We start from the raw sequence: 26,944 nt of genomic DNA on the forward strand, positions 1-26,944 counted from the left end.
GCGACCTCTGCCCCTGATCCCTGAGAATTGCTCAGATGACTCCCAGGAGCACTGGGGCAGAGGGTAGGGAGAGTCCCTTGGAGGGCTTCTTGGCCATCTCTCCCTGGCTCTGGACTTTTGTGACATACCCAGTTACCATGCTTCTCAGCAGGGCTGTACTCCAACTATCTCAGAGAGAGGAACGTCCACTCCATAAAAACCACGGCTTTGATGGAAATCTATCAATCATCTTCCTGGGAGCTTTGCCGGCCAGATCTTGGAATGTGGGTGGGAATCCCAGGCCAGTCAGAAGTTATTAATAGGATCGGCAACCCTCCCCCATCCGTCCTTGGTGGCTGACCAGTGAAAAACTACCCACTGTCGTGGGCTGAATTCTTGAACCCACTACTTTGGTCCAGTTCAGGCTCCTGGTGCCTCCACTCCTCCTCTAGGCCACAGGGCACCCACCCCAGAGCTGGAAAGGGCAGGGCCTGGCTGAACAATCTTGCACTGTATATACTAGACTCTCCTTTTCTTTGTTCATTTCAGTCTGAGGAATGCCTCCCTCCCTTCTGCATCAGCTGGTTGGGGACAAACACAATAGCTAAGTTTCAGATCTCTTGCTACTGCTTTCTCTCCTCCCCCTGTTGCCACTGGGGAGATGTGCTTGTTTTCTCTTCCCCTCCCTTGAACCAGCCTTCATCTCTGGGGAAGAGGCCTGGTCTTCTTTAATGAACTGAAAATGTGATTAAGATAGGCCACGATTGGGTCTGCACACCCGCCTTGGCAGGGTGAGGTCATGGATTGATGGAGCTGGGCTGGAGCTCTCTCACCAGCTTCTGGCACCACAGACAGGAGTTGAAGAAAGACAGAGGAGCTGACGCCGGGCATTGGAGCCAGGGAGATGCTGGAAGTGTGCAAATTAGCTGACCCCCATTTTGTGTCCCTGCCAGATAAGTTTAGCAGAGTGCTGAGGCGAAGTCTTCTCCTGGCTGTTTGTTTAGTATTGACAGCAGGCAAAAGATAATAGCTATAAACAATTGATCGCATTCTTGCTGTAATCTAATTTTATTTTGCAGCAACCGTCTAAGGTTAAGTATTGCTATCTGTGTTATGAGCAGGTTCAGCTGTGAGTGACAGGAAACCTAAAGTAAGAATGGCTTAAACAATATAGAGGTTCATTTCTCTGTCATGTGAAGAAGCTCAGGGGTACAATGTCCAGGGCCAGCACAGGATCCATGGTGTCAGGGATCCAGGGTCCTTCGGTCTTGTCCTCAGTATGAGGCTTCTACCTCATGGTACAAGACGGCCTCTCAAGCTTTAGTCATCGCAACCACAGGTGGAGAGGGACTAAGGGGGAAACACACCTTCCTTTGGAAGACACTTTCTGGGAGCTGCTCATAACACTTCTGCTTGTATCCTACTGGGCAAAGCTTAGTCATATGACTACAGCTGGCTGCAAGGTAGACTGAGAGATGGAATCATTATTCCAAGTGACTCTGGGCCTGGATGAAAATTGAGGGTTCTAATTTTGAAAATCAGCTAATGAAAACTCTGTGGATCACAATGGTCCGGTCTGCAACCAGTAATGGGATGGCAGACGACCAGGCAGTGTTTCATTCCATTGTGCATGGGGTTGCCATGAATTGGGGGCTGACTAGATGCAGTTAACACCACCACCAACGTGACTAAGAAAGACTAGGTACCGTGGGACAACTTTCAGTCTCTTTTACAGGTGAGGAAGCTGAGGTGCAGAGAGGCGAGATAATTTTCCCAAGGTTACGCAGTTTGTAAGTGATAGGGCTGGGACTCTAACTCAGCCATGCTTCTAAAACCTGTGCTATATCCACTGTGCTACACTGTCTTCCAATCTGACCTTTAGGAAGCAAGGTATGGAGGGGCAGGGTGCATCTAGGGGTAGAAAGCCATGTAATTTGTGGTTTGGTGACAGGCGGCTGGGCTGTGGAATGGAATCAGCCTCTGCTCAGTCACTCCTTCATTAGTACAGTGGTTCTCAAACTGTGTAGTCTCAGGGCCCCTTTATGCTCTTAATAATTACTGAGGACCCCAAAGAGATTTTGTTTATGTGAATTATAATCTTCCATATTGACCATATCAGATATTAAAACTGAGAAATTTAAAACACATTTATTTATTCATTAAAAAATAATAAATTCAATATATGTTAAGATAAATAATATATTTTCATATTAAAAAATAACTATGTATTCCAAACAAGAAAATTATTGAGAAAAGTGGCACTGTTTTATGGTTTTGCAAGTCTCTTTAATGTCTGGCTTAATAGAAGACAGCTGGAATCTCGTATCTACTCTGCAGTCAATTGCTGCGATACCACACGTCATATAGCCTCCGGAACTGTGAGAGAATGAAAGCAAAACCAGCAAATAATGTCTTCTTAGTACAGTATACCATTATATACCTGTCCCCATCGAGTCGATTCTGACTCATAGAGACCCTATAGGATACAGTAGAACTGCCCTATACAGTTTCCAAGGAGCAGCTGGTGGATTTGAACTGCTGACCTTTTGGTTAGCAGCTGAGCTCTTAACCACTGCACCATCAGGACTCCTAGTAGTGCAGTAAAACCTACAATAGCTGGAAACTGTGTCAGACAGAAACCTGTCAGAGAAGGAAAATTCAAATATTTTCCACTAAAACAAATGATAGAAAAGTGGCAAGTCTGCACCCTGTCAAAGACAGAAAACTTTGGAGACCTGGAAAAGGCAGTTCCTGTCAAGTTCTGGCTGTCACAGTTTTCACTGTATTATTAAAATAGTTTTGACCTCACATATCCCTGAAAGGATCTCAGGGGTCTATAAGGCGTCCTTGAACCACTGACCTTGTAAATACAAGATTTCCAAATCTGAAAGGCTATATTTAGCCAGCCTTTCTCTGAGGAGATTTATGTTCTTTGAAGGTGTCTGCAGGTCCCTGAGAGGCTGGTTTGTGGTAGTGGGAGACAAAGTGATCTCTGAAAACAGAACTTTATTTTGGTGAGCTAGGGGAGAGTGGGCTCCCAACGGAAAGGTTGGAGGTTTAAATCTACCCAGAGGCACCTCGAAAGAAAGGCCTAGCTATCTACTTTGTGAAAAATCAGTCACCGAAACCCCTATGGAGCACAGTTCTACGGTGACAGACCTGGGGTCACCATGAGTCTGAGTTGGCTTGACAGTAACTGGTTTGTTTTTGGCTTAGGGGAGAGTATAGTCAACTGCGAAGGGCTGGGAAGGGGGTTTGAGTCAGTCTTTCCTTAAAGTAGGGAGATGGGCAGAGGGTTTGTGGAGTGTCTGGCAGCCTGGAACCTCTCTTAGTCTATGTCCTCTCATGACTGAGTAAGAGGTGAGGAGCCGATGATGATCGACTTGGGTATCCAGAAGCTTGTCTCCTGCTGGCGTGTGCACCCTAACACACCGACGTGTAACTGTGCCCGCTCCCGCAGGAGAAGAGGGTGCATGGGAGACATTCCTAAATCATGCATGGCTGGGATGAAGTGAACAAAATCCTGTTTATCAAATCCTAAAATGCTGTGTAGATGGAGTGAACTGGGATGAATTAGAGAAAGACATCTATGAGTACCTCACACAGGGAGTAACAAACTAAAGGGTTGGAAGATGTGGTATAGGCAGAAAATATAAACTTATTCAAGGAAACTATGGTTAGGTTCTTAGTACGACAGGGCCCATAATGATCCGTTAAGAGAAGCTTGGGCCACTAGCTTATTAGAACAATGTCCCAGAGGCCAGCGGGTCTTTCCTGGGATGTCTGTGGGAAACACTGGCTGGAGTCTTGGGGTTTAGCTCAGTGGAAACTCCTGTTTCTCCTCTTGCTTGAAGTTATGCTGTTGGCGCTGCCTCCCACGGCCTTCCTCCCTCCCTCCTTCTTAGGAAGTCTTCCCTGGCATGTCGGTTGTAGGTTTCTTCCCGCTGATTGGCCACGCCATTGGGAAGACTCCCCTAAACTGGGACCATGTCTTCAGATTGTTATGTAAACTTTCCCTGCGGAACACCTGGTCCAGGTAGAGGGAAAGCTCCTTAAGAATTGAGGAGTATGACTTACTCACTGTTGTGCTCTTTACTATTAGGTTTGATTCAGTATTTTCTTACTGCCTGCTTTGCCCGCCCTGGGAATATAGCTCCTGTCTTTGAAAAGCTTGCAGGGAAATGGGGGAGACAGCTACAGAAATGGATAATTTTAGTACAAAAGTGGACATGCTCAGGGAGCTGTGGAAGCATCTAATCCAGTGGAGCACGAGAAGGGGACCTGGTCCGAGAAGTGGTTCCTGAGCCTAGGTGTGGAGCAGGAGTTAGCCGGGCAGAAGGAGAGGACATACTGGAGGGCAGATGGGAGGGGAAGAGGGATAGGCTTTATGAGGATCAAGATCAAGCCTGTTTGCTTTCTATTGCATTCCTTGTGCCTGGCACAGAGTAGGCGTGCAGTAACTGTTTATTGAACGAAATGTGAGGATATGTTCTGGGAACCATCAGTAAATATGAGATGGGGATCAGGACAGATGGGACTAGAGAGGTCGGTGGTGGTCAGATCAGGAAGGGCCTGGCCTCTTTGTCTTCCTAATGAGCTTAGACACTGCCTTATAAGCAGGGCGGGGACAGAGCTTTACATTTTAAATTCATTTGCATACACTGCTGGGACCTGGAAGCCACTCAGCAAATGCTTGTTGAGTGAATGCTTTGGTCACTGCCTACCTGCCAATGTCTCTATCATAAGTCTGAGAGCACAAGATACAGACGCCATCTTAGACTTGGTGGCGATGTTCTATCTCAGGACCTGGCCTGGCAGGGATACCTGGGCAGAACTGTGAGACAGTAAGAGAGATGAATCACAGTGGTGGGACTGCTGGGTGACGGCAGATCTACTACAGGTGCTGGGGAAAGGGGTGGGGGTTGATGTCTGGAAGTCCTGCTCGGCTGTCAAACTGTGGTAACTCTAGGAGACGGAGTACAGGCCAGGCTGACCAGGGGAAGACTGGAAGACAAGGTGTGATGACGGACTTTTCCTTCTGTTTCTGATGAGAAAGGAACTTTGTCAGATTTCAGGTACATGTGGGAGGCCAAAGAATTGTACTAAGAGGGAACCGGCTGTTTTTGCAGAAATCTACTCCTATCCTGCAGGCAAATAATCAGAACGCACCCTTCTGGCTTAGGCTTTCTGTAAACCATTTAATACCTCAAGGGACCTCCGAGGAAATGTGCAGGAGTACTGTTCCCATTTTCCTTTGCGTGGGTGGGGGTGGGGGGGAGGGAGACTGACTGGGGCCAGCTAGAGATGGGCCATGCTGGCTCTGCCCACCAGCTCTCTGAAAGGGGTGGGGTTGCCTGGATTCCTGGGGTCCCTTCTTTCGTCTGGTTGATTCTGCGGGGTAAGATCTGCCAAGCTCCTGATCCCTTTCCCTACGGGAGTTGCCCTGGGGTGTGGGACTACTCCAAATCCCTGCCTACAGCCCAGGGGATGGTAGAGATTACTAGAAACACCCACGGAGTTGCCTTTTTGAGTTTTTCTTTAATTCCAAGTTGTGGGTGGGGAAACAGGCAGGCAAGAGCCTGGGCATCTGGCCCTCTCTCTGAGACACCCTCAGCTGACCTCTGAGGGTTCAGTGACCTCACTTCCCGAGTGGCATTTCTCACGAGGCAGGGGGTGTGGCAGAACAGAAAGGAATAGCCACAGGCCTCAGCCTCCCTCTCTTAGCCACAAATTCCCGTGAGAATGGAGGCTCTCAGACTTATCACAAGGAAGAGAGATTCCCCTCATCTGTACTAGAAAGAAACCCACTTTGTTCTGGAGGAGTGTGCACCTTCCAGATAAAAGTTCAACTAACGCAGCCCCTCTGCACACCACGAAGAACACAAGATTTGAGAGAAAAGCTAATGCTCCCATGGCAACCGTTCATTCCTATACAGCCAAGGGAGATGGAGACAGGTGAAAAAGACAAAGGTGTCCTTCTGTCCTGCTGGTGATCTGCTTGCCATTCTGGAGGATAAGGCTAATGGCAGGAGAGAAGGTGGAAGGGATCTCTCTGGTGTCCGGGATACCAATGGTGATGATGAAAATATGGGGTCATTATTCATTGGGCTAAAACTTTCACATGAAATATTTCTTTCCATCTTCATTACAATCTTATCAGTTAGGACTATTATCTTCACCCTCATTTTGCTGAGGAGGGAGGGTTAAGTAAACAACCCAAGGTCACACAGTCAGCAGGTGGAAGACACTGACCTTGACTCCAGGGCTGTTAGAATTAGAACAATGCCAAGGTGAGCCTGCCTACTTCTGTCACCGTTCCTGGTCATTGCCTTCAGGAAACTCCATTTCCCCTTGTTCAAAATGCTCAGGGTGCAAGTGGAAGGATAAATGAAATCACGTGAGACCCAAGTGGTCACAGAGCTGGTAACAGTAGTCTTCATTTACTGATTGCCTACTATGTGCCAGGCAACTGCATGAGACAGTGTGAATATCATTATTGTTCTCATTTAACACAAGGGCGTCCTTGCCCAGAGAGGTGAGGGGATTTCCCTCAGTCCCCACCACCAGGAAGTAGACGAGCTGGGCTTTAAGCCTATGTTTTTCCCAACCAGGAATCCTCCGTGGGTACAGAGAGTCTCCAGCCTGACCAGAGGTAACTCAGAGGGCAGGTCATAGAGGAAGTGCTGGGGTTAGCAATGGCTCCCAAGGGGAAGAGCTGCTGATCACCCTCACCCACAAGTTGGCCTGCTGCAGTTTTGCAGCTCGGCAGCCCTTGCCTGCTGCTGCTTTTCTCAGGTGAGGAGGGAACCAGCCACGTCCAGTCTGCCTGGGCCACAGCCCTGGGCTCCCTGCTGGGTGCCCCAGGGTTTACTGCAAACTGGGAGCCCTGCTTGCCTGGTTCTGATGTAGATTCAAGGCCCCTGCATAGTGGCACTGTGGCTAGGACAGGGCTCTGTAGTGCTGCTGGGTGGTTCTTATGGATGGTGAGATTTCTATTTCTCCATGCTTTCCACGGTGCCACCAAACAGGCAGCCCATGGGCCTGGTTCTCAATTTACGTGGACTCGCTCTACAGACTCTTTGTACAGTTGGAGAAGAGTGGATTTCTCTTTTCTCAAAGCTGTTAATTTCTTTCCTCTTTTTATTCTTCCTTTGGGAACACTGATTTGTTCTGGCTTACCCTTTAGGACTTACTCTGGTACTTCTTTCCTTTTAGTTGCAGGTTACGTCTTTTAACTAATTGCTGGGTTCCAGGGGAGCATGCATTTGTATGAAAGAAATTGTGCAGCTCCCCTCCCCATCATTTCTATCGATAATACTGTATTGTGTCAAATCTAAGACATCGTTGATTCTAAGACATATCATTAGTCTCTGTTCCACTAACAAAGAAAAAGCTGTCAATTAAATTATGATGCTATCAGGAAACTTCGGGGGCAGTGAGTTTATGCTAATGGGGGAGGAACAACTTGGAAAAGGAGGGTGGGAATAGTTGCACAACTTGAAGAATGTAGTCAATGTCACTGAATTGTACATGTAAAAATTGCTCAATTGGTATATGTCCTGCTGTGTATATTCTCAACAACAAAAAAATTTAAAACATTATGATGCTATCAATTATAAGATGCACCCCAACTTCAGAGATGTTAAATTGTGGGAAAAAAAAAGTGCACTGAGTATCATTAAAACCCAGAATGTAGAGATGTTTATAAATAAAACATACAAGGATGTTTATACTGAAGAGTTAGCAGGCGTAATAAATGACAAAAATTGCAAACCTGCCTTATGTTATTAAGTTGAGCGTGTCAACAAAGTGATAAAACCTAAGAATAGCTGTTGCCTTGCAGAGTATCTCTGGGACATTTTGCAGAATCTTAGCATGTTTTTGCTAACAGGAACTGAGTGATCGTTGGAATCACCTGGGGAATGCCTGAAAAATCGTATTGCTGAACCTATACCCCCAACTTACTGAATTTAAATCTCTGGGGGTAAAGCCTGGGAATCTCTATAAAACCCTTGTCTCACCCTCTCATTTACAGTAAGAAGATCAAGGTTAGGAAGGGGAGGGGACTATGTCAATGCAAAACTGATGGTGAACAGCGTTACTGGACTCTGAAACCAGATCACTTGGCTAAGGCCAAGTCTAGTACTCTTTTTGCTATTCTCTCCTTTCCTTTCATAGGGCACTGTCCTGCCATAGCAGTTCAAGGGCCTGAGACTCTGCATCTCTAGCGCTCAGTCCAGGATGTAACCTTAGTCTTTGTCCACTTCACATAGCATGACGCCAATATCTTTCCTTTGATTGATGGGTTGATTAACAAGTGTTTATAAAGCACTTACTGGGTGCCAGGCACTGTGCCAGGTGCAGGGAGGACAGTGGTGAATAAAAAAGCCAGGCTCTGTCCTGAGGGAGCTTGCTTGGTAAGCCCAGCAAAGTTAAGTCACTCCCAGCTGTCTAAGCTTAGGAAGGCACTCACTGGACACATCATCAGCTGGGGCCACATGGCACGGCCCTGCTGAGGATGCCATCTTGTTCCGCAGGGCCTGTGGGAGCAGTGCCAGCTTCTGACGAGTGCCTCGGCGTTTGCCCGCTGCCACCCCTCGGTGGATCCTGAGCCTTTCATGGCCCTGTGTGAGAGCACGCTGTGCAGCTGCGCGCAGGGCCAGGGCTGCCCTTGCTCTGTGCTCCTGGAGTACACCCGCGCCTGCGCGCACCAGGGCGTCAGGCTGGACGGCTGGACTGACCACACCACCTGCCGTAAGTCAGCTGCCCGCCGCCACTTCTGGGCTGCTTCCTGGCTGCGAAGGGCGCTCTGGTGGTGATGAGTGCTGTGCGTCCTGGGCTGCTGTCACTCCGGAGGCTGAAAGGCTGTGTCAGGCTTATTTATCTTTACCACACCCGCCTTAGTCCGTGCCTGCAAAGCCACCATGTTCCTGGACCCCGTTCCTGAAAGGCTCCTGCCCTCTGTCCCCTGATGGAGTCCGTGCTGGTCTGCAGAGGGCGGCCCCTCCCCAAAAGGCTGCGGCCAAGTTTGAGAGGCCTTCCTGTGTCCTTTCTCCTACCTCCGTTTTCTCGTCACCTCTCACATGTGCTCCACACCTTCCGGCAGGAAATCCATTCCCTGACTTGCAAAGTGTTCTCTGCTTCTGACCAAAATCTCAGCAGTTGCCATTTCAACTGATGTCTTCATCCTCTGCTTGTCTGAATTGACAAGGCACAGGGAGTTGGCCCGAGTGTCCCCATGATGATCCTTCAGCTGCTGGAAGGCTTTTATTAAGTTCTTCCGTTTTATTAGATCAACCTTCTCTCCTCCAGGCTGAACACATTCTTTCCACCTCACCTCACGGCTCCCCGTGATTTTGATCTTCTTATCTTGTTGGATCCCTAATCATTGTCACCATCCCCAAAGTATTGTGATTAAGTAGGGCCTCCTCTGGTCACCTTGCAAGAAACCTCCTCTCACCTAAGACCTTTCACTGATCAAAAGCCATGCAGATGGGCAACCAGTTTGGAATAATTACACAGATAAAACGCAGACTGATGGAGTCAGAGGAGCGGGCAAAATATTTCTACTACACACATGTTTTTCAGTTTTCAGCAAACAGCTTAGAAGTGAAAGCTTTTGTTCTTTGCTCTGGGGGTGTGAGAAAGGTGGCTATTAGCAGCTGGTTTCCCCTCTCCAAGGAAAAACTTTGTGGATTGGCAGATTTTTTGGTCTTTGAAGGCTGAGTGGGGGAAATACTTGATGTATCTTGGAGGAGAAGGTGCTTTGGTCAATTGTTTGGTGTCATGAAGCCCAGAAAAGAGCTTTGGTATGGCCCGATCTTTCAGTATGCCAGAACATCAGTTAGCCATGAGGTAGAGAGAAAGGAGGAGACTCAATCCTTGGCCCAGAAGAGCTGGGTCCAGTGGGGGGAGGATAGTGAGACACTTAGATGATAGGACCCTGAATGTAGTCCCGCAGCAAAGTGAAAATAAATATAGAGCAAATGCAGAGAAAGTGGGTGTGAACAGGGTTTGCCCCTGCTAGGGAGGGCATTGAATTAGGATCGAGTTCATGGGGAAGAGGAAGCCTTAGAGGGGGGATGTGATGGAAGATTGCTTGGTCCCAGGAAGCCTTTTTTTTTTTTTCAGTGTAAAAAGGTTTGGTCTCACCCTGAAAGTGTTTTAGGTGAAAGGGGCAGAGCATAAAGGAGCAAAGCAATGCCACATTGTTCGTGGGAGACAGATGACCAAGGAGGTAGGGGGTGATCCTCGGTGACCCTGATGAGTCATAGTAAGGACCTCATGATAGGGAAGGTGTTCCTTCAGATTAGGGGTGATTGGGCAGAGGGGAGACCTCAAAGGGGCGTGCTGGCCATTGGGGTGGAGATGGCCTTTATAGCAGCCAAAGTGGGCAAGGAGGCTCCGAATATGGCGTGGCTTATAGGATGCTGCACTTGGGGGGAATCGCTCTGGGGGAAATGACTTTGGTTTTCTGTTTTAGAACCAGTGTGCCCGGCTGGCATGGAGTATAAGCAGTGTGTGTCCCCTTGCACTAGAACCTGCCAGAGCCTGCACATCAATGAAGTGTGTCAAGAGCAATGCGTGGATGGCTGCAGCTGCCCTGGTAATTAACTTACCACTTTATTTACAAACCTGAGACCTTGCTAGTGCCCTTGGCTTTGGGAGGCGAGATGGAGGCCACTTGTGTTTGTTCCCCACTGCTGAAATCAAAGGCCTTCTATTTATTTTTTTAAAAGTCTTTGTGCACAGTGATCGGGATTGAGCTGGTATTTGTTTTAATTTATGTCTTCCTGTTGTATTGGATCCATGAAAACACTTCTGTCAAGGGAACTAGAAGGATGGTCTGGGCTCCAACGGTGACTTTGTTAGGCAGCATGTGGCCCAATCTGAGCTGCGGTTTTGTTTTGCCAGCTAGGTGGCGGGGAACCAGTCTGGGAGAGAGATTTAAAAATGTTTCCTGAGTTTTCCATGTGAACTCAGCTGAAAAAGAGCTGTGCACTAGAAAGTCTTTCTCAAGAGAGACTTTGTGAACTTTGGTGAAAAACCCTGTTTAATTACTGAGACTGAGTCCTGTGTGTTTGGACTCAGGACTCCATACTGAATGGCACTGAACAAAACTCTCTTTCCTGTTTCTTCATCTGAAGAATGGAGATTTCTAATCCTATCCCACTTCCCCACACTGCATTAGTGTGAAAGTTCGTTAAGTGTCCTAGAAGAAACCCTAAGCCTAGACTCATGACTTATCTACTGGATGACCTTGAACAAAACTCTTCTGAATTTCTTTATCTGTAGAATGGACATGAATAATCCCTCTCCCTTATATTGATTAAAGTGAAAGGTAAACATCACAGAACTTCTTTGAGCTTCCTGGAAGAAACCCTAAACTGACTGCCTGTGGGGATTATATACTTGTGAGATGAGTAATGATGATGACAATGTTAAGACCTTTGCTTTGGTGCCCTTGAACTCAGAGGGGCAGCTCCTCGATGAAGGCCGCTGTGTGGAGAGTGCTGAGTGTTCCTGTGTGCATTCTGGGAAGCAGTACCCTCCGGGATCCTCCCTCTCACAAGACTGCAACACCTGGTAATTGGGACTGTACATTGTGGACTGGGAGAGCAGCTCAGGGGCTTTGGGAGAGGACGCTGGGGCAACAGGGACAGCTGCAGGTGAGACAGGGCCCGGCCTGGGCTGAGGGAGAATAGACTGAGATGTGGGGTTGGTAAAGAGCATTGAAGTCAGTGATGAAGAGCAAGGATTATATTACAGATCTGCCTGGAGGACGGGGACAGTCAAGAAGGGAAGGACCATTTACATGCAAACCACAGCTCTAGCTTTCCCCCAAAACTATGCTGTAAAACATGATTTTCTCTCCTGAACAGGGACCACACAAAAGTCGCCAAGCAGCATGCATTTCCTTCTCTCCTTGAGATCTTTTAATAGGTGGTGGTGGTGCAGTGGTTAAGGGCTTCACTGCTAACTGAAAGGTTGGTAGTTCTAACCCACCCAGTGGCTCCAAGGGGAGAAGACCTGGTGCTCTGATCCCATAAGGATTACAGCCAAGAAAACCTTATGCAGCAGTTCTATTCTGTCACATGGGGTTGCTATGAGTTAGAACTGACGCTATGGCACTAACAACAACAAGAACAATAGAGAGTCCCTAGAGGGCACTAGTGGCTCAGTGGTAGAATTCTTGCCTTTCATTCGAGAGACCCAGGTTTGGTTCCCAGCCAATTCTCTTCAGTCACAGCCACTATGCATCTGTCACTGGAGGCTCCTGTGTTGCTAAGATGCAGGTTTAGCAGAGCTTGCAGACTAAGACAGACTAGGAAGAAAGGCCTGGTGATCTACTTCAAAAAATCATCCAGTGAAAACCCTATGGATCACAATGGTCTGATCACATTGCACATAAGGTTGCCCTGAGTTGGGGATCCACTCAACGGCAGCTAACAATGACAGGGAGTCCCCTGGTGGTACAAACGGTTAATGTGCTCAGCTGCTAAATAAAATGGTGGAGGTTCAAGTCCACCCCAAGGCACCTTGGAAGAAAGTTCCAGCGACCTATTTCCAAAAAATCAGACATTGAAAACTCTGTGGAGCATAGTTGTATTCTGACACACATGGGGTTGCTGTGAGTCAGCATTGACTTGACGGCAATTCTTTTTAATTTTTTTAGAAAGCAGCAGTGCCCAGTAGGAAAACACGCTGATTGGCTAGGAGCCTGCGCCCCTGGCTCCGCTTAGCTCAAGTCATCTTCTCAAGAAGCCCCCTGGGATGTTTGCTCTGGCTAGCTTTGCCTGCCCTCTGTGCACCCTGGAAAAGAACTTCTCGTTCATCTTCAGGCCTCTTCCCTTTGCCATCTTTCCCTGCTGGGCTGGACAGGCTTCAGCGCTCCATCAGCCTTCAACGAGTCTCGTTCGGCTGCCCAACATGATTCTGGGCATTTCCCCTTTCCACAGCTCTCCCTTGTTCTCTTCTACTGGCTGAGCGTGGGGGCAGAATTTGATTTCTTAGTGCCTGGGTAGATTTTTCAGGGACGTTGTATCTTCTAGGTATTTTTTCTTCTTCTGCTTCTCTGTCAGGGTTTCTTCCCGTTGGCAATATCTCTAAGATTCTTTTGCAGCCAAAGCCCTGTCCTGCACAACTTTAGCCTCATCAAGAGCACCCTAGCATCAGCTCCTTTATTTTCCCAGATCCTTCCTTTGGGTGCTCTGATATCTGTTGTGAGTTCTAAATCCCTTCATGTACCCTAGGTTCAGGTTCTCAGGTGGTGCCCATGATTTGCACTCGACTACTAACCTAAAGGTTGGCAGTTCAGACTCACCCAGTGGTGCTGCAGAAGACAGGCCTGGTGACCTGCTTCCATAAAGATTATAGCCAAGGCAACCCTGTGAAGCAGTTTTACTCTGTGCCATGAGTTGGAATCGATGTGATGGCAAGTGGAAAAAATCTGTTTGTAGCACTACCAATGATATTTGCCTTTCTCTTCAACAGCATTTGCCGAAATAGCTTGTGGATCTGCAGCAATGAAGAATGCCCAGGTAGGCGACTTTCTGCTCATTCCATCCCTTCTCTGAATGGAGAGGCGTGTCTTCCCTTACTAGACAGGGAGGCCACACATCTAGGTAGGGGGAAGAAGGCCCCAGTGCAACCACGTGACCACAGCTCAGGTTTCAGACAGCAACTGTGCTAACTTGCTTGTGGGCCAGAGGAGGGGAGCTCTGTGATAGAGGAAAGGGGAGAATGCACTTAGGCTCAGGTTTTCTTCTTTTCTCATCACCTGTTCGTGCAAAGATTAAGGCTGAATGAGATGCAAGGCCTGTAAGGTCATGGTTGACTAAGTAAAAAAAAAAAAAAAAAGTAAAGGGGACTCAAATTGTTTGGAAAATTAAGGGAAAGAAGGGGCTGGTAAGTTTTTAGGCCCGAAGTGAGTTGTAATGGAATTTTCTGGAAGGCCTGATATGAACACCTTGGCATATTCCAAGAGCTACAAAAACCAGGTCACCAAATGATTCTCCCAGCCCTGTCCCTGCCCTGGGAAATGTGTTTAGGAAAAGTTGTCTTACAATCTCTGCCCTTCACTTTCCCCTCTGTTTGGTGCCAACTCTGTTCTATTTACTGCAAACCTTGTTCATTCTAAGTCCCCTTCTGCCTCACTCCCGAGTGACCCTAGTTCTTCTGATGATTTTTCCCCTTTATGGTAACTAACATGGTATTTACTATAAGCTGAACGCTGTGCTAAGCACTTTATGTGTATTACCTCATCACAACAACCTATGAGGCAGGTACTATTTATTCTCACTTTTTGAAAGAGGAAAAAGACCCAGAGAGGTTAAATAACTTACCCAAAGTCACACAGCTGCCAAACTCACAACTGCTTTACTCCTACCTTTGCCCTTATTTTTTCCCTCTTTCCTAGTTCTTGATCCATTCCTTTTCAGGAAGTTCTTTGCCATCTCTTCATGAACTCAGGAGAGGCCCCCCAGCCCCCCTGCCCTTAGTTAAAGACCAGCTCAGCTTCAGCTTAGATAGAACTTTGTGGGTCCCCGTGCTTGCAGAGTGCAGTACAAAACTGGAGGACGAACACCTAGATGAAGGGCTCCCGCTCTGTCTGAAGAGGCCACATTGGCTTTGGTAGGGGTTAAACTTGGCTGCCTGGGATCATATTTGGGGTCTGTGGATTAAAGGCTTTAGGGTCACTCGAGACCTTTGCCTGTGCCCCCTACACTGGGAAAAATCTGGAACTAGATAGGAAGTGGGCAATAGGGCTAAGTCAGTTAGTCTATCCCAGGGATGTACCAATCAGCCAGTTTATCTTATGTGCAATCCTTGAAGGAAACATGAAGGACAAAAGATTGGCCTTGTAAATGATAATACATGCTTTGATTTAACATAATCATACCCCGTGAAAGACCTAAAGAACCCTCTGAAAGACACAAGAGGTTGCTGTAATCAATCTTTAAAAAAAAACTTCTAATATCTAAATACATCACCATTCATTGTATAAGATCTATGGTACCCAGTTGATGGAATTAGAAACTAGGTTTATTGTGTTTTGTCAGATTGACTACAAGATTAGGGATTCTTAACAACCAGTTACAGTAAGGAGGGCCATCTATCCATCCATCTATCCACCCACCTATCCATCCATGTATCTACTCATCCGACAACTATATGAACGCCCACTGTGTACATGGTGGTTGCTTGGTCTGGGACAGACAATATGATCCCTGGCCTTCTATTCAAAATCTAGAAGACATCTTCACTGAGAACGCAAGGTATCTTCTGATGTCCTGATGGGAGGTAATCAATTTTAACTCTGTGGTCCACTGAGTGGTTTGATATTTTTCCAGTGAAACTACTAACCTCTTGCTTTGCATTCTCAAAGCCTTGGCTCTGACCCTCTTTCTTTAATTCTGGAGTAGTTGATTGTTGCCTCCCAGTCCATTTCTGTCATGACACATGGGCCTATTTCTACACCTTGCCATGGTTCAGCTGCTGTTGGGGCTGTCTGATGCCCCCAGTGTGATAATTGCAGGTAGCACTTCTAGTGGGAAGAGTGGACAGGAAGGTTCTGGAAGGGGATATGCTTGGCCTTTCTAGTAAAGCAGGGAGCTGGCCAGAGTTCTCTGCAGCCCCTGGAGGAGCTGACATTTTGATTCCTAGAAATACAGAACTGGGTTTTGATTCTCTGGAACAAGACGAAAGTGTATTTGTTATCTATTACTATTTAACAAATTACCCCACAAAACTTAGCAACTTAACAAATATTTATTATATCACAGTTTCTGTGTGGCAGCAATCTGGATGTACCTCAGTGGGGTGCCTCTGGACCAAAATCTCTTAAAAAGTTGCAGTCAAGCTATTGGCGGAGGCTGCGGCCTTATCTGAAGGCTCGACTTGGAATGGGGATCCACTTCCAAGCTCACTTGTGTGGCTGTTGGTAGTTCTTGGTCCCTCACTATGTGGTCTTCTTCACAGGCCTGCCTCCGTGACATGTCTTGGCTCCATGACATGACTTGGCTTCCCCTAGGGCAGGTGATCCAAGATGAGAGATGAGAGAGAGCACCCAAAATAGAAGCCATAGTCTTTTTAAAACTTCACTTTTGAGGTGACACAAGTGAACAAGTCCAGTCCATACTCAAGGGAAGGGAATTACATGAGGACTTGCATACAGGAAGTGGGGACCATTAGGACTGTCTTAGAGGCTGCCCTGCACAGACAGTGTAGTGTATGGGTAGTGGGAGGGAGGAGGAAGAGTCCAGGAGAGCGGCAGTGTACTTAGGGAGAGGGTAGAGCTTACTGTGATGTGCTCTGTTAAGCCTCCATTGCTCCCTGCACACCTCTATTTAACCAACCAACCAGTTGCCATTGAGTCCATTTTGATTCATGGTGACCTCATGTGTTTCAGAGTAGAACTGTGCTCCATAGGGTTTTCAATGGCCATGATCTTTTGGAAGTGGATTACCAGGTCTTTCTTCTGAGGTGTCTCTGGGTAGATTTGAACTGCCAATCTTTCTGTTAACTGTTTGCACCACCCATGGACTACTACACCTCTACTTACTGGGTAGGAATTAGGGAAGTCCCAGGCAAAATTGTGGTTTCCTCATAGCCTGCAGGCTACCCTTTCTGTAACCCTAAGCCTCTCTCCCCTTCCTCTGTAACCTGCACTGCCCAGAGAAGTTCTGCTAATTTAGTTCCCATTGAACTATAAGTGTCTGGTTAGGGTTAATGAGAAAGGAGAGAGTGTGTTAATAGGGACTATTGCTCAAACGAATAAATCTCTTGTTAAATAACTTAAAACTCCTAGTGGAGAGTATGGAAAGTGCTTTTCTGGAGCTGGGAAGGCTTTTCATTTGTAGCCCCAATCCTATGAGCCTATAAACGTGGCATAATACGGAGGTTCTGACCATGAGGTCTGGACTCAGCCTGTCTGAGTAGGAATTCCAGTTCTACCAGTTACAAGCTGTGTGACTTCTGGCAAGGTGCTTAATCATTCGAAACCTCAGTTTCCTAATCTGTCAAATAAGAGAGGCTGTTGTTACTTGACACACAGTAAGCATCCATTAAGTGTCAGCTGTTACCATCCTTGTAGAGCACAGAGGTAGCTGTTTGGTTAAGCACAGCCCAAGAAGGATAGAGACACAGGCACACGTCCAAAGGAGCAGGGAGTGGGAGGGTGGCGTGAGGCAGGGGTGTGGCTGGGGTAGGTGGAGCAGGAGGGTAAGACAGAGCTGGACCTTGGTGGCATTGAAAGCTTGTCGGCCTGCCTAGGTTGGTTGGAGGGGAGGCTTTGGGATAGAGCTGTCTCTTGGTATTCAGATAATTTGATGAATTCTTAACATGGCTCTGTAGTTCAGCCTTGGAATCCAAGCTCAGTCTGTTTTGAAGCCCATAGGGAGGAAGATAAGCCTGCACCCTTGGTCAACAGACAGCAATGATGAGTGAACCAGGGCAGATGCCTCTCCCATCCCAGTGTGCTTTCTCAGGTGTCTGGGGCTTGAATGGGGGTTCTGACTCCCCAGGTTCATGGGAAGTGTCCTTTGGCTTGCCCTGGCCCATATTGGGTCTTCTGGTGTCACACCAGATTCCCTTCAGGCTAGGGCAACGCATCTCCTTTCATGCCCAAGATGTTCTTCCCCCAGTCTCTATATGCGGACCCATTGTATCTCTGTTCCTTGGTACGTGCCCGTGTGTGCCCAGGGTCAGAATGATATCAGGCATGGCTCTAAAGAAGTCAGGCCTCTGGGCAACTGTAGGAGCCCATTGTGAGGCAGTATGGGGTGGTATCAAGTGCTTTGAGCTCTGTAGCCAGATTTCTTGTTGTTGTTAGGTGCTGTCAAGTGGATTTTGATTCATAGTGACCCCATGGGACAGAGTTGAACTGCCCCATAGGGTGTTCTAGGCTGTAATCTTTAGGGAAGCAAATTGCCAGGTCTTTCTTCCACAGAACCACTGGGTGGATTTGAACCACCAACCTTTCAGTTAGCAGCCAAGTGCTCAACTGTTGTGCCACCAAGTCTTTCAGGTTTAAATCCCTGCTGACTATTTTGGAACCTCGGGCAAGTTACTTAACTCCTCTGCCTTAATTTCCTCATTTGTAAAATGGGGAGTAAGAATGAGCACCTCATAAGAACAACAAAGGAGATGGTAGCCACAGGGCACTTAGAAAAGTACCTTGTATACTTGGTTAGGTTATGTTGTGATTTAGAGGCAGGCTTTGATGAAAATTTACATCAGGAGGAAGTCTGAGCTGCTTTGCTAAAAGCCTGTGGGCTGGTATTTGTGTATGTTGCTTGGAAAAGAGTGGAAGACAATGATCTGAACAGAACAGCCCCTTGTGAAGGACTCACTGCAAAAAAAAAAAAAAAAAAAAAAAGGTGGGGGGGGAGGTGGTGGTGGTGTATTTAGAAGTGGTAATATGCCCCCCTCAGATGAGAGGTTTATGTTTTTCATGAGGGAGGATCTTTATGCCTGTAGGAATGGATCTGCTTGAACTGTTGGATGGTCTATTTTGTATCCTGTTCTAAGGGTCACCTGCTTTTCATTCATTCAGCTAACTCATTGCCCACCTACTGCCTGCCCAGGGCTGCCTTTTGCTGACTGACAGACTGGGGTTGTCTTCGGTGCCCTCTCCGGGCAGGGGGTGGGTCAGCATTGCCACGTGGCCTGTAGTTCTGGCTGCCGCGCACGCTCTGTGACCAGCTGCCACCCAGCAGCTCACCCTCCGAGTTCCTGGGTTTCCTGTGCCTGCAGGTCTGTCCATGGACTGTACCAAGGAGATAAGAAGTGCAATGTAGTATTTAGGCTTCTGATTCCTGAGAAACTTGGAAACACAAATCATTGGGAATCAGAGCAGGAAATCAGATTAGAGGATTAGATTCCAGACCTGACAATTTTGCTTTCAGATTTTCTCGATGACCCCCCTTTTCCTGGACATTGTCAAAGATAATAGGGTCCAATTTCTTACTCAGATAAAAGCGCTCCTGAGAAAACAGAGAAAGGTTGGGGGAAGAATTCCCGCCCATTTTACTGCAGCCAGGTCGAGACATTTGACACCAATGGCCATATCACTCTGTAGAATGTAGTGACGTCTGAAAAATAACCATTTTAAAAAGGCTTTCCTCTGACATCACTGGGTTTGGAATTTCAGTCCACATACAATCAGCTGGGATGACCTCTGCCCCTTTCTTGTCGTTGCCTGTTTTGCTCTGACTTCACCAGCCTTGACCCCCATTCTGTCCTTTCTTGAGGGGCAATGAGGTGGAAAGGTGTTACTGAGGAGAAGGATCTTGGGCCTCCCTGCTTTCCGTAACTTTCTCTCTTGGCCCATGCCATCCTAGAATGGACCAGTCTTCCCCCTGGGGACCAGGCAGAGGAACATTTACCAGCAGCCTGGGGCTATTCCTCTACCCCTTCCTCCAAACACTACCTAGCAGGCAGGCCCACACCCGGACCCAGGGCTGTGTAGTCTAGCCCTGCCCCTGACCATGCCTGTCAGTGCAAAGGTGGACATGAAGGCAGCAGGCAATGAGGGTCTGTGTAGCCCCTCATTGATAGGAGGGCAGCTGGAATCTCCCTGTGGCTCTGGGCAGCCCCTGGCTGTGTAACAGGGCTGAGCCCCAGCCCCTAGAGATGGGCCCAGATGGAATTGACTGTAGGACTCTCCCAGGGGGAACTTTAGGCTCAGGCTGGATCAGTGCTACGGAGAACCAAGTCTCTGCTGTTTGGGGGCCAGGGGTGGGTGGGAGGGGAGGAGGGCTCCTCTTTTACGGAACTGCCATGGTATGCGTGTCTACTTATTTTTCTATGGAATAGAAGACAAAGATAAGAACACAGAGAGGAAATACATAAAGGGAGGCTGGGAAGGGCTCCAGATGGCTGGTTCAGCTTCAATGGGTCCATTGTGGCCCTGGGGATGGGGTTGCCCTGAGCTGGCATGGGGCTGATGCGGAATCACTGGAGGCGTTGCAGAGACCTCCTCATGCAGGGACACTTGCCTGGATATGGTATCTCTGGTCCGAGGTGGATTGGGCCAGAGGTCCAGGGCCTGGGCTGGGCTATGGGGGAGGAGGATGGTGGTTGGGCAGGGGGTGAGTTCAGTGCTCCGAGTTGCAGGGTGAAGGAGTGGAGTCCTCGTTCCCACTCACAGACGTGTTAGCCTGGGCTGGGAGCTGGCTGTGCAGAGCTCAGTGTTGCCCGGGTGGTGGTGAGATCATGGGCAGATGGCCTCCTGGGCCCCCATTGGCCCCGGCTGAAGTCACAGATGGAGGCCTTAGAGCCGCCCCTCAGCTGAGGCAGCGTGGACAGAGTCCTGCACTCTTCACCGCTGAGCTCTGAGAGTGTTGCCCCCCGCCCCACGCCCCTTTGCCTTTAGGGACTCTCCCGGAGAGCTGTCCTCGGTAGGTTGGAGTGGGGTTGTAACTTGGTGGTTGTAGCACAGTCCCAATTCAGAGAAGATGGTGCACCCAACGGGTCGCTCTCTGGCTGAGCACTCTGCAGCTCCCAGCTGTAGCCTGCACCTGGGCTGGCCCCTGACCCCAGTGGGAAGCACAGAACGTGGTGGGAGGGGAAGCAGCTATAGACACAGGGTCAGTAGGTGTGGGTTCTAGTCCAAGCTCTACCGCTGACCCAGTGTGACTTTGGATAAGCCACTTCCTTTAGTTTCCCCATCTATAAAATGAACAGTGATCCAGCTCTGACACCTTATGGTTGCAGGAGTTGGAACCGACTTCGAGTCCTCTGGTTAGAACTAGTGTGTAACACACCCATGGAGTTTTGGTGTGAGGGTTTCCTGCTCGTATGTGCACTCCACCTTTGCCCCCACCAGGAGGCTTTCCCTTCTCCCATTCTTTGCCCTTTTCTTTGCGTTCCTCCAGGCGAGTGTCTGGTCACAGGACAGTCCCACTTCAAGAGCTTTGACAACAGGTACTTCACCTTCAGTGGGATCTGCCAGTACCTGCTGGCCCGGGACTGCCAGGACCACTCCTTCTCCATCGTCATAGAGACTGTCCAGGTGAGCTTTGCCAGCCCGGCCAGCTAGGGGGCAACCCAGGGTGGCTGGAATAGCTGCCAGGGTGAGAGGGCAGCTCTCTGGGGGCGGGGGGGGGGGGAGGGAGGGACATGGGCAGTGACTTTCTGTGAAGGAAGGAGACCCCTTCTTCCATACTACAGTTAGCTTCTCATTCTTCCAGAAGCCCAACCCATCTCACTCTCTCTAGATACAGGGAGGTGCTGCCAACAGTACCTCCTCAGGGCTGCTCAGCTCGACAGCCAAGAAGAATCCCCTTTAGACCTAGTCTGCTGCCCCCATAGCCACACTTCTGCTGTTTGGAATTGGGAGCTGCAGAAGGTGGGAACAATGTGGGCCCATCTCCTTCATTGAGCTCCATGGTCCATTGCTGTCGAATCGATTTTGACTCATAGCAACCACATAGGACAGAGTAGGGGTTTCCAAGGAGTGGCCGATGGATTTGAACTCTGAACCCTTCGGTTAACAGCCGAGCTCTTAACCACTGAGCCACCAGGGCTCCCTGTAGGGTCGCTATGAGTTGGAACGACTCAATGGCAATGGGTTTTATATACATATTTCTCTAGATAAGGAAGCAAAAATGAAGACAGATAGAGCGTATAGGGCTCACCCTGAGATCGAAGACCCTGATTCGCTACGGAACAACAGGCCCAAGTTGCTAGAAAATGAGCCAGAGACCTAGAGTTCTTATGAAAGGCCAGGCCAGGAGGGAAACGGGCATGGGGAGGCTCTGGCTTAGGGCATTCTTGTTGCACAACTCTCAGGGCCCCATTCAGATAGAATGCTCTGTGAGAGTGGAGTTGCACAGTATGAGAAAGCTCTCAGGGGCTCTCTGGGGCTGGCGTCTTTCTCTGCGATGGCGGGGATGTGGTGATGGCACCCTTGCATGCCCCCCTTGGCAGTGTGCCGATGACCCTGATGCTGTCTGCACCCGCTCAGCCACCATCCGGCTGCCCCTCCTGCACAACAGCCTCGTGAAGCTGAAGCATGGGGGAGGAGTTGCCATAAATGGCCAGGACATCCACCTCCCCTTCCTGCAAGGTGAGCTCACTCCTCCTCCGTCAGCTCACCCACAGTGCCCCTCCTCTCAACATGGATAGCTGTTGGCCTGCCCTCTTCTTCTGTGTGAATGTGATGTAGAGTTACTTTTGGAGGGGAGGGTGGGTATCCTAGGCCTGCATCCCTGCAAGATAGAAAGATGTCCTTGAGGGAGAGGATGAGAGGAAGGAGGTAGCTAGATGCCTGGAGATGAGGAGGCTGCTCCAGGCTTCAGAGAGAATGCAGAGGGGAGAAGGGAGCCAAGAGGATTTTCACTGGACTTGAGCCAAAGGGGCCAGCTGAGGGTTGGGCAGGGTGGTTCTATTTTGAGGTGAAAAAGGAGCAGAGACTGATGCACAGGGGATGACTAGTGATGGGTCAGAGCAGAAGATGACACTCTGGGCAGCGCCGAGCAACCCCGTAACCTGTGGAAAACCTGCCTGTCCAGTGACTCTGCCTGGGTTGCACTGTGCCATGTCAAAACAGAACCACTTTTGCACAGCACAACCCCCAATCTTCACCTTCAAAGTGGCTCTCAAATACCTCCCCTCTTCTTCTCCATGACTACTTTCTAGCTGTTCACACACTCCATGGCCAATTCTCATAGCATTGCACATAGTTGATGAACTTGGGCTGGTGGGCACACAGCATGTTCAAGTGTGTTTAATGCTGCGTATGTGTCTCCCTATGAGATGATACCTTCCTCCGGGGCAAGGGGTATGCCTGCTGTCTCTTCTCCACCTTCCCACAGCAATGAGAACTGCGATATTCAGCTTTGCACAGTCGTGTGCACACAACCATGAAGACTGAGTAACAGCCTGGAAGTGATGTGCAATGGCATAGGGGCCCAGCATGCTCGTGTGTCATGCTTGGGTTCTACGGTAGACACAGATCCTTTAGGATGCACTAAAGCGAAAGATGCAGAAGTCTCTGCTTCCATCTTGTGGCAGCCGGAGGAATAGCATGCTATGGCAGGGATGTTGAGGTTTCCATCCGGAACCCTGTTTGACCTACATCCACCCTGCTCACCCTTCCTCCTGAGACCTTCTTAAGCCTCATAGACACCCCCCACCCCTCACCCTCTCCACAATATATCTGCCTGCCACCACCCTGGCCCCTCTCCACCTCAGCCTATATCCTGTCCCTGTTTGGTTCCAGGCGACCTCCGCATCCAGCCCACCGTGATGGCCTCTGTGCGCCTGAGCTACCAGGAGGATCTTCAGATGGACTGGGATGGCCGAGGGAGGCTGCTGGTGAAGGTGGGTCCCTTCTCAAGTCTCTGCCTACCACAGCCCGACCGGGACAAAGTGCCCCTTGTCCTCTAGCAGAACGGCTTTGTGCTGTGGGAGAAGAATTCCTTTCTCCTTCACCCCTACACCCCCAGAGCGAGGAACAGGCCTCTCTTGTTTTTGAGAAGCTGGCGTTTGTTTTCTGGATGTCCCTCACTCACCCTGGGAATTCTCATTTCTGGGGCTCAGGGATCCCAAGGGTCTCCAGGAGGGGATGGGCTATTGTGGGGCAGGGGAGGTGGCAGATTTCCTGTCCAGCCTCTTGGGTGTAACATGGCCTGGAAATGGGATATGTTCCCCGGGGTGCCCACTCTGGGGAGAGCCGGATTGAAACTCACGGCCAAGACCCTGCGTCATGCACCCTTGTGGAGAAAGCCTTCCGGCTGCCTGTGAAAGAACAGCGCGGTGAACTCCCAAACTTCTTACCCTGTCAGTCGGCCTCTGCAGTTCTTTTACTCTCTGATGTCCTTCGGGAACCACATTTGGATACCAGTCGCTGTCAAGTCAGCTGTGACTCATGGTGACCCCATGTGCTCCATAGGGTTTTCAATGGCTGATTTTTCAGAAGTAGATTGCCAGGCCTTTCTTCCGAGTTGCCTTTGAGTGGACTTGAACCATCAACCTTTTAGTTAGCAGCTGAGTGTGTTAACTGTTTGCCAGGGCTTTCTATTATTTTTGAATATTTTATTGTGTTTTAGGTGAAAGTTTCCACAGCAAATTCGTTTCCTGTTTAACAATTTTTATTCAGATTGTTTTGTGACATTGGTTACAATGTGTCAGCATTCTCATTATTTCCATTCTGTTTATTCTAGGGCTTCAAACCGTTTTGTTTCGGTTCGAACCCCTGGTTTGTTCTGTTTGCATTTATCTAGCTTCCCTGCTTCTCCTTGCCTTCTCATCTTTGCTTTTGGGGAAATGTTGACTGTTTGGTCTCATATAGTTGATTGTTTAAGGGAGCACATTCCTCCCAGGTGGTATTGCTTATTTTATAAGCCAGTCTACTATTTGGCTGAAAGGTAACCTTTGGGAGTTGCTTCAGTTCCAAGTTAAAAGGGTATATTAGGGTGGTAGTTTTGGGGGTTCCTCTAGTCTCGATTAGTCCAGTGGCTCTGATCTTTTTTAGGAATTTGAGTTTTGTTCTACATTTTTCTCCCATTCTATTCGGGACCTTCTTTTGTGTCCCTGGTCAGAACCGTAGGTAGTGGTAGCCAGGTAACATCTAGTTCTTCTGGTCTCAGGTATAAGAGGCCGTGATTCATGTGGGCCATTAGTCCTGTGGACTAGTTTCTTCTTTGGTTTCCTTCATTCTCCTTTGCTCTAGATGGGAAGAGACCAATGATTGTATGTTAGATGGTCGCTCACAAGCTTTTAAGACCCCAGATGCTGTGTACCAAACTAGGATGTAAACATTGTCTTTATGAATTATGTTGTCCTACAAGACTATGGTCCCAAACCCTTTAACCCAGTAAACCAAACCCGTGAGGTGTTTGGCTGTGTCTAGGAGATCTCTGTAACTGTGCCCTCTATGTGCTTTATTATATATGTGAATATATTTGTAGCATGGATCTCATTTAACTTTGATCCACAATCAAAGTTTGCCCATGGAAGCAAAACAAAACAAAACAAACCCATTGCCATGGAATTGATTCCTACTCACAACCACACAATAGGACAGAGTGGAACTGCACCACAGGGTTTCGAGGGAGCCACTGGTGGATTCAAACTGCCGATTTTTTGGTTAGCAGCTGTAACTCTTAACCACTGCACCACCAGCCCATGAAGGCAGCAGTCCAGAAATCAAACATTGTATTATATTGGACAAATCTGCTGCAGAAGAGCTCTTTAAAGTGTTAAAAAAGCGAAGGTGTCATTTTGAGGACTAAGGTGTGCCTGACCTAAGCCATGGTATTTTCAATTGCCTCATATGCATGTGAAAGCTGGACAATGAGTAAGGAAGACTGAAGAAGAATTGATGCCTTTGAATTATGATGTTGGTAAAGAATATTAAATATACCATGGACTGCCAGAAGAATGAACAAATCTGCCTTGGAAGAAATACAGCCAGAATGCTCCTTAGAAGCAAGGATGGCGAGACTTTGTCGCACGTACTTTGTTTATGTTATCGGTAGGGATCGGTCCCTTCAGAAGGGCATCATGTTTGGTAAGGTAGAGGGTCAGTGAAAAAGGAGAAGACTCTCAACAAGATGATTGACAAAGTGGCTGGAACAAATGGGCTCAAGCATAGCAACAATTGTGAGGATGGTGCAGAATTGGGCAGTGTTTTGTTCTGTTGTACATAGGGTCACTATGAATTGGAACTGACTCAACTGACCTCACAACAACAACAACAACGTGTGTAGGACATCCAAACATGTATATACTTATGCCTACAAATGTATGTATATATGCATGTGTGTGTACTCACATATACCTTCCTATATACATAGACAGACATATTTTTTGGTTGTTACTACTGTCGTTGCAAAATTGTATATGTTTTAACATTTAATGTGATTGTTCTTTTTTCCTGTGTATCTCTCATTGTCTTCATTTACCTTGACCATGTTGTGCTGACTTTCCCCATGTTGTGTACTGCCTTTCCCATCCTCAGAAAAAACAGGTGTCTTACTATCTAGCAAGTGATTCCTCTTCCCTCTCCCTCCCATCCCTGGTAATCATCAAAGAATGTTGCTTTCTGTGTGTACACCTATTCTTGGCTTTTTATAGTAGTGGGACCATACAATATTTGTCCTTTTGTGATTGAATTATTTCACTAAGCATAACGTCCTCCAGATTCATCCATGTTATAGGATGTTTCACGGACTTCTCATTATTCCTTATAGTTGCGTAGCATTCCAGTGTATGTATGTACCACGATTTGTTTATCCATTCATTCACTGAGGGGCACTTTGGTTGCTTCCATCTTTTTACCCTTGTGAATAATGTGCAATGAACATGGGTGTGCATACTCTTGTCACTGCTGTTATAGCTCTAGAATATATACCTAGGAGTAGAATTGCTGTATCATAAAGTATCTATTTCTAGCTTTTTGAGGAAGCACCATACTGTTTTTCATAATGGTTGTATAATTTTACAATCTCACCAGCAGTGTATAAGTGTGCTAATCTCCCCACAGCCTTGCCAGCATTTGTTGTTTTCTGTTTTTTTGATCATTGCCATTTTCGGCAATGGTATCTCATTGTAGTTTCGATTTGTATCTCTCAAATGGCTAATCCCTGCTGCTAACCAAAAGGTCTGCAGCTCAAATCCACCAGCCACTCCTTGGAAGCCCCATGGGGCAGTTCTGCTCCGTCCTACAGGGTCGCTATGAGTTGGAATTGACTTGATGGCAGTGGGTTTTTGTTTTGTTTTGGTTTAATGGCGAATGATTGTGGGCATCTCTTCGTGTGTTTGTTAGCCTCCTGAATGTCCTTTTTGCTGAAGTGTTGGTTCATGTCTTCTACCCATTTTTAAATTGGATTCTTTGTGTTTTTGTTGTTGAGTTTTTGAAGTTTTCTATATATTTTAGATATTAGACCCTTGTCAGATGTATTGCTGCCAAAGATTTTTTCCCAGTCTGTTTAGATTCACTTTTTATTCTTTTGGT

The 26,944-nt window shown here is 48.0% G+C and overlaps 1 protein-coding gene across 3 annotated transcripts in view; it reads left to right on the forward strand.

Annotated features, from left to right (window-relative positions):
• Positions 1 to 26,944, forward strand: part of VWF (von Willebrand factor) — a 177,248-nt gene that overhangs the window by 37,611 nt on the left and 112,693 nt on the right. For all 3 annotated transcript variants that reach the window (XM_064284716.1, XM_064284718.1, XM_064284717.1), the window contains exons 7-13: positions 8,517 to 8,733; positions 10,463 to 10,585; positions 11,454 to 11,565; positions 13,474 to 13,520; positions 20,859 to 20,995; positions 21,913 to 22,051; positions 23,207 to 23,307. In XM_064284716.1, the coding sequence (XP_064140786.1) occupies positions 8,517 to 8,733; positions 10,463 to 10,585; positions 11,454 to 11,565; positions 13,474 to 13,520; positions 20,859 to 20,995; positions 21,913 to 22,051; positions 23,207 to 23,307 (876 nt within the window). The remainder of the gene's footprint in view (positions 1 to 8,516; positions 8,734 to 10,462; positions 10,586 to 11,453; positions 11,566 to 13,473; positions 13,521 to 20,858; positions 20,996 to 21,912; positions 22,052 to 23,206; positions 23,308 to 26,944) is intronic.

The sequence above is a fragment of the Loxodonta africana genome, chromosome 4 (assembly GCF_030014295.1).
Source record: "Loxodonta africana isolate mLoxAfr1 chromosome 4, mLoxAfr1.hap2, whole genome shotgun sequence".
In the NCBI taxonomy this organism is placed as follows: Eukaryota; Metazoa; Chordata; class Mammalia; order Proboscidea; family Elephantidae; genus Loxodonta; species Loxodonta africana.